Consider the following 7,994-nt stretch of genomic DNA (forward strand, 5'->3'; position numbering starts at 1 on the left):
AATCATGATTGAAAGGAAAAACATTCATTTACACAAGATTTCTCGACAAGTTCACATAGACAACCTTTTGTCTACACGAACTTATCATCGGAGCAATCACTCTCAACTGAGTAAATTCAATCATTCAGAGCCTTTTTACGCAGAATACACAACACACCTACAATCTCGATCATCATCGACCTCACACATTTCTCAGCTTTCCTCCTATAGATCATCCCATCATCTCTTGTGATTGAATTGACTCTGGAACGGACATTGTCTTGGTTTAGGCTGGAATCCTACAGATTGATCTCTCGAACTTAAACTCCCTTCTTGCAATGCATCTATGTGAGGTTGAGCATTTTCTCGGTTCAAGGAGTCTTCACACGGTCATCTCCTCAATTCCGTAAAAACCAGCAAATCGTTTTTCCCCATCTACAGATTGGTGACCACAGTGGGAGGTTAATCTCTCGGTTTCAACCTCAAACTTTCACAAGATGGTTGGTCTTAGGACTAAGTCAGCTACTCCAAACCCAATCCAGAATCCTTCAAATGGCAACGCTCCTCCTTCTAACACTACATCTGACAACACGGAAGGTGGAGAAATCCCGAACCTGATTGAGTGGGCGCGAGTCTTGGAGATCCACACCAGGAACATGGATCTGATGAAAAATACAATGAACCATATACTCAATTTTCTCATCAAGCTGACATCCGAGTTAGGCAATATCTCCGCTTCAGAAGTCCCAGCGCTGGGGACTGACTCGTCACATGGTGACCCTCAAAACAACAGTTTCACTACTTATGATAAGACAGTGGATCAGGAGGTTGCACGGTTGGTCGAAAACTTGTGTGAGATCTTACACTTTTCCAAATTACAGCGCACATACACGTTTGCCGCACTCAACCGGATATCATCTGATGTGCAAGTAGCTTCGTTGTCTCCAGCAGTCGAAGAAATGTCCATGATGTCTGAGCACTCAATCAAATATCAACTTTGGAGAAGAAGACCGCATGGCTGATGAAGGCCATAACCGCGCCTTGTACGTTACAAGTTTTATCAAAGACTCTGAATTCAAGAGGGCTCTCGTTGATACAGGCGCTTCTACAAATATTATTACCATGAAGACTCTCAAAGCAGCCAAATTCCCACAGAGTAAAATTGTTCGCCATCCCATCTTGATGACGGGATTTGAAGGAAGTCAGATCCATACATATGGATATGCATACATAGACCTGAGAGTAGGGCATATTCAATCAAAGGCCAAATTTCACGTGATCGAGAAAAAGCCTGATTACCACATGATAATTGGAAGACCGTGGCTCCATGACAATAGATTGGTTCCTTCAACATATCATCAATGCATGAAAGCTCTGCTCAATAACAAGATTGTTCGTATTGCGGATTCATCATCTCCTTACGCCCCGGTCTATGACGCTGAATTCTTTGAATCTTAGAAGGACATCCCTGAACCTCCCAGGAAGATTACAATATTCCACTCCCGAATTGGGAATCCATTGAGAAAGCTGCTGACAAACCATCGTCTTCAGGGAGGAGGGTCACGTACCGCCGGCGTAAATATTAGCAATTAACAGGGGAGAACAATGAAAAGTCTCCCCGCCCTGAAGAATCATATCAGAGTGAACAATCACCTGATGAAGAGATTCAAGATGCTCCACGATATTTGAAAGATGGCACTGATTCTACTACTAATGACCTCGAAACGATCAACATTGGGACGGAGGATGATCCAAGGAAAATCTTGATTAGTTCTGCATTATCACCAGAAGAGAGAGCGGGACTGATAAGTCTGTTAAAAGAATATCAGGATATCTTTGCTCGGACATACGAATAGATTCCTGGTCTTGACGAAAAATTGGTCACTCATCATCTGCACATCACTCCTGGCTCCAAAGCTGTCAAACAGTCGCCTAGGCAGTTCAGACACGAAGTTGAGGATCAAATCAAGGTCGAAATTTAGAAACTACTAGAAGCAGGGTTTATCAGACCTATTCAGCACCCAACATGGCTGGCAAATGTTGTTCATGTCAAGAAGAAAAATGGTCAAATCAGATGCTGTGTTGATTTCAGGAATATGAATAAATGCTGCCCAAAGGATGATTTTCCTCTACCCAACATTGACATGCTCGTTGATGCAACCAGTGGTCACGGTATGTTCTCAATCATGGATGGTTATAGTGGCTACAACCAGATCAATATGTACGAACACGATGCCAACAAAACTGTATTTCGCACTCCCATTGGGAATTTTCACTACATCGTGATGCCCTTTGGTTTAAAGATTGCAGGTGCTACTTATCAGCGAGCTATGACTGCAATATTCCACGACATTATGCACAAGCAGGTGGAGGACTATGTTGATGACGTGGTGGTGAAGTCGAAGACTCGAGCATCCCACCTAGAAGTTCTGAGACAAGTCTTTGAAAGATGCAGAGAATATAAATTAAAGATGAATCCTCTGAAATGTGTATTTGGCGTCTCCTCCGGAAAATTTATAGGATTCCTAGTCACTGCAGAAGGAATTAAAGTTGATCCAGACAAGACGAAAGCTATTACTACCATGCCTCCTCCACGCACTATGAAAGAACTCCAAATTTTTATGGGCAAGGTAAATTATATTCGACGCTTCATTCCTGGATTAGCTCAACTCATTGCTTCATTCACCCCCCTGCTGAAAAAAAGAGCAAGTTTTACGTGGACAGCCGTCCAACAAGAAGCATTCCAGAAAATACAGCAGATACTATTATCACCCGCTGTCATGAAATCCCCGGTGCAAGGACGACCGCTGATACTTTATATAGCTTCCAGTGATGTCGCTATTGGAGCACTTCTTGATCAAGAAGATGAAGAAGGGATCGAACGACCGATCTACAACTTCAGCCGTACAATGAGAGATGCTCAACTCAGATACCCAAAAGCTGAGAGAGCATGTCTAGCATTAGTGCTTGCGATTCAGAAATTCAGACATTATTTGCTATCCAACAGAGTCATGCTTGTTTCCAAAGCTGACCCTATAAAGTTTTTACTATCAAAGCCAGCCTTGATAGGGAGACCAGTAAAATGGCTACTTCAGATGTCAGAATTCGACATAGCTTGTGTACCACCTAGAGCAATCAAAGGTCAAGTGGTTGCTGACTTGCTTGCTGCTTTCCCAGGCGAAGATACGACAACGTTACATGAAGATGTGCCTAGTGAGTTTCCAGAGATCTTAGTTATCAAAGAAGAGACATGGATCTTATACTTTGACGGGTCCGCCACTCCTAGAAACGACAACGGAGGAGCGGGCGTGGTGCTAGTGTCTCCATCTGGTGAAGTCTTCTCGCATTCATTCAAACTGGATTTTCACTGTACCAATAATTCAGCAGAATATGAGGCTTTCTTATTAGGTGTGTCCCTGGCCAAGCAAGCAGGAGCAGCACACCTTGATATAAGGGGAGATTCAAAGCTACTGGTCAATCAAATGAATGGAGCATATTCTCTCAAGGAAATCACGCTCGCACCATTCAGAACGGAAGCTCAACTGATCTTAACTCATTTTGCTGATGCCACAATCATCCATACTGGACGAACTAACAACAGGCATGATGACTTCCTAGCAACTCTCGCTTCCAAGATGCAATTCGAAGGAGCATAGAAAACGATCATGGTACAGAGGCGAGCTGTTTTTTCTACCTGGCTTGCTCAAGTTGAAGATATTCAAGCAGACGATTGGCGAGCCCCTATCATACACGAACTGAGCAGTTCTTTTTCAGAGAGGAAAGTCAGTCTCAAGGAATTAAAGAATTATTTCCTGCTTCATGGAGCGCTATATTTCCGAAATCCTGATGGGTCTTTATCACGATGCCTTGGAAACGAAGAAGCAGGCGAACAACTCAAACGCATACATGAAGAAATATGCGGATAGACATTAGTAGTAACACTTTACAGAAAGATTCAAAGGATGGGATACTACTGGCCTTCCATGGAGGCACAATCAAGAAGTCTGCAAAGATCTTGTCCTAATTGTCAGATGCCTCCTCATCACTTAGAAGCTTTGACAGTCCATCACACCGATGACTGGAGGGATCCTTACATCAAGTACTTACGGGACAATGAACTTCTGCTGGAGAAAATGGAGACAATCAAACTCGTCCAGAGAGCCAAAATATTTATTTTCCTTGACGGAATATTATACCGTAAAAGCTTTGGTGGGAATTTACTGAGATTCTTAGTTGAGCATGAAATCCCAACGATTCTAAAAGAAATGCACGATGGAGAACATAAAGGCAAAAAGAAATTATTTCTCCAGATTCATGAGAAATATTATTGGCCAACCATGGAAGACGACGCAGCTGCGCACGTTCAGAGGTGTCATCGATGCCAAATCCATGGTAATCTCATCCACACTTGTTGTCTCCCGTTGAATTCTATGAATAGTCCATGGCCTTTATATAGCTGGGGACTGTATAATATAGGGAAAATCAATCCAGTGTCTTCAAAGCAGCGTGAGTACATCATCACTGCAACTGAGTATTTTACCAAGTGGGTTGAGGCTATCCCTCTTCGAAGCACCACTGGATTCACGATCGCAGCCTTCATCAAGGAACACATAATATGCAGGTTCAGTGTTCCTAAATACATTGTCACAGATAACGGAACTCCTTTCTCCAACAAACACGTGACAAAATTGCTCGAGGAATACGGCATCAAACAAGTCTTCTCCACACCATATCCCCAGGAAAACGGGCTAGCAGAGAGTATTAACAAGACTTTGATCCGAATTCTCAGCCGGAAAATTCATGATAATCCTCGAACGTGGCATGAAAAATTGCTTATGGCTTTATGGGCCTATCGGACCGCACCAAGGAGTTCGATCGGAACTTCACCATACTCTCTCATCTATGGAGCTGACGCCATACTCCCAGCGGAAATCAAGATTCCTTCAGCAAGGATCGCCACATCCAGTGGAGTGCAGTGGGATGAAGAAGAAGTGTCTAACTTAAGGATCGCCGAACTGGACATGGTTGAGTCAAGGAGGGCTAAAATAGAAAAATATGTGGAAGCGTACAAACAAAGGATCTCCAGAGCTTACAACAAAATAAGACCTCGAACATTCCAAGTAGGAGATTTGGTGCTAAAGAAAGCAAAACACATTCAACAAGATATGTTTGCTCCTAAGTTCTCTCCTAAATGGGAATGACCATATGTCATCATCAAGGCAGTGTCCAGTGGATATTACAAGATCCTAGCTATTGACGGATGAGTGGAAGGAAATATCATCAACGGTAAATGGCTTAAACCATATTATGCATGATACATAGAAAATCCTTACCTTTCCATCATTTTAAGCATTTCTCAGAATGTAATTTATATTCCTCCAAAGAGTATGCAAAACGCTCCCTTTTTCATTAAACATTTCATAAATGAGCAAAATTCTTTCATATCATGATCAATTATTCAGAAAAGCCTAAACCTGTTCGAAAACAATAATCATAAATGCTCACTCAGAGTAAACCATCCATCAAAGAGTAATTTTTATAGGCAGCCATGTCAAGCTTCTTTTGAAAGTTTTGGGTCTTCACCTTAAAGTCCTGGACAGCTTTCTCAACTCTTGACGATTCCAAGACGAGTGCTTTCTCCTCTTCCAGGAAAGCAGTTGTGGTAAAAATTGCATCAGCAGCAGCCACGACCCTGTCGATTTTGATCATCTCGAGTCGACGGCCGATCCAACTCACGTTGAACCGCAGGGTCTCGCAATTCTAGATCATTTCATCCCACCTATAAAGTTCATGATTCTTGACATCTCACAGGTTCATCTCGTTCATCTCTTCGATGATCGATAACAGTCCAGCCACCGTAGTCATAAGGGTTGGGAGAAAGCCTCTCCATATTTCCGTCGTAGCAGTATGCCTGTACCTTCTCCAAATTTTAGTGTACAGAGGTGCGTGACATTTAGGAATGACGAATCCACCGGCGACCTCATTATTTGGGATAATATTGATCACGGGGGATTAAAGGGTAGTCCAGTTGTTGGATATTCATAAACATGATCTCTAATCACAGCCTCCGCGGAATCAGTTGAGTCTTCGTCAACACGGTTACTGCTATCATCAACCATGACCACGGACTCCCCATTCCTCTTCTTTCCAGCATCAACAACAACGCGTACATCAACCTGTGGTAAAGAAGTTTGCAATTTCAGATGAAGATTGGATAAACCGTTGAGTAGAACTTAAATCAAGAAGTCATAGAATCACCCACAGATGTGCCGGGTTCAGTATGAGCTGATCTATACCGAGAAGGGGATCTAACAGTCCGCTTAGGTCTCGAATTATGAGAAGAAGACGGATTCTTCTGATTATCCTGCAACAAATTATTTTCCTATGATCAATAACTCTGATCAAATGGAGATGAAGAAAATATAAAACTTACTGAGACGGACGCTTCCAATTCATGCTTCGACTGAGGTTCGTTTCGAGAAGACATACTACTGTTGGACATAGCGACGAAAGGTATGATAATCAAAATTTTCTCTACGCGATGAAACTAACTCAGGAACGGAAGAAGTATTTGCGTAAATGTTAAACCTTAAGTCTTGGAGATATATATGAGATACTATAGGTGCTTATCTTCTGTGAATAGTCAATTCAGTTGCGATTTTTACTGAAACCCTAAGTTTCAAACAAGATCAATACTGGAGACGCAGAGGAAAATAACGTACTGGGACTGAACAAAGCTAGATATAATCAAACGACCTTGTGTATGTCGCATTTTTTCTCAGCATATGCGGCGTATTCTGGTATTTTACAGATGGAAACCGCCAAGGAAAGTCCAAAAGGATCATGATGGTTTTGGCGCATGAGCATTGGCTCATTCTGTTTGATTCAATCAAGAAGAACCAACATTATTAAAAGGATTTCTTATTCAAGGAAAATCTTAATACTGAAGTGAAGCTATTCAAATAAAGAAGATGTCTACTACGAAGGTTAAGAAAACATTCAAATGTTTAAGTAAGATCAGGAGTAAAGCTACTCGTCAGATTCATCCGAGTTGTCAGATTTGTCAGATTCATCATCACTGTCCTTCTCAGGATCCTCTTCTTCGTCGGAGTCACTATCAGGTCCATTGATGAAGTCTGGATGGATATTAGGATCGTCCGAGTCCGAGTCCTTTTCTGCTTTATCCTCGACTCGTTTCACAATCTCTCTGAGCTCTCTGGTACGACGATCTGGCTTCATCTTGCGATCCCGTAGCACCCACACTGGTTCATCTTCTGAAGCATCAGAGTCGGAAGGTACACCGTCGGCAAATCGACGTCTTTCCTCAGCCACTAGTATTCTGCGCCGGATTAGATCCTTTCTACGCCGACGGTCGTCCGCCTCATCATCCTCGGCTTTTCTCTTCATAAACTCATCATAAGTGACTCTCCGGTCATTAAGGGGTATGTCAGGCTTTTCCCCCTCAGCATGATTTGTCTTAGTTTTCGATTTGGCTGCAGTAGCTTTGAAATCCTCGTCAGAGGAGCTGGAGGAATAACTATAATCATAATCGCTGCTGCTGGAAGTCACCATTTTCTGGAACCAGGAGCATAAAATTATGGACATGCTGATAATAAATCCATTACAAAAATGGTAACTCTTAACTCTTACCTTTTCACGATTAAAGTAGTGATTGTGGTGCAAGAGTTAGCACTCCAAGATTAGTTCATTCTTTGAAACCTGCAACAACGAACAAAACCTTATCATAAGATTGAAACTGGTTTTTCATAAAATCATGAACACAATTTTCATAATATAAACATCCACAGCTAGGCTATGAAATTTACACCAAGACAATAGTTCATCATAAATGAATTGTCTAATTTCGAGGGTTACTCAAAACCCATCTTTGATTTTACGAAATCATAATTAACATGAACAACTTATGTAAATTTTCAAAAAAAATTTATCTAACGTGAGAAAACTCACGTAAATAAATATATGGCGTTATGTTTTATTATATGTCATGGTTCCAT

General features: G+C 41.8%; 2 protein-coding genes across 2 annotated transcripts; one reads left to right on the forward strand and one right to left on the reverse strand.

Annotated features, from left to right (window-relative positions):
• Positions 1-3,074: 3,074 nt before the first annotated feature.
• LOC113305947 (uncharacterized protein Mb2253c-like) lies at positions 3,075-3,635 on the forward strand. Its single transcript, XM_026554938.1, has one exon. It carries the CDS (start codon positions 3,075-3,077, stop codon positions 3,633-3,635), a length of 561 nt encoding a protein of 186 aa, XP_026410723.1.
• A 3,373-nt stretch (positions 3,636-7,008) lies between these two features.
• On the reverse strand, positions 7,009-7,551 carry LOC113305948 (nucleolin 2-like). The gene has a single exon (XM_026554939.1). It carries the CDS (start codon positions 7,549-7,551, stop codon positions 7,009-7,011), a length of 543 nt encoding a protein of 180 aa, XP_026410724.1.
• Positions 7,552-7,994: the final 443 nt, after the last annotated feature.

The sequence above is a fragment of the Papaver somniferum genome, chromosome 8, assembly GCF_003573695.1.
Source record: "Papaver somniferum cultivar HN1 chromosome 8, ASM357369v1, whole genome shotgun sequence".
NCBI lineage: Eukaryota > Viridiplantae > Streptophyta > Magnoliopsida > Ranunculales > Papaveraceae > Papaver > Papaver somniferum.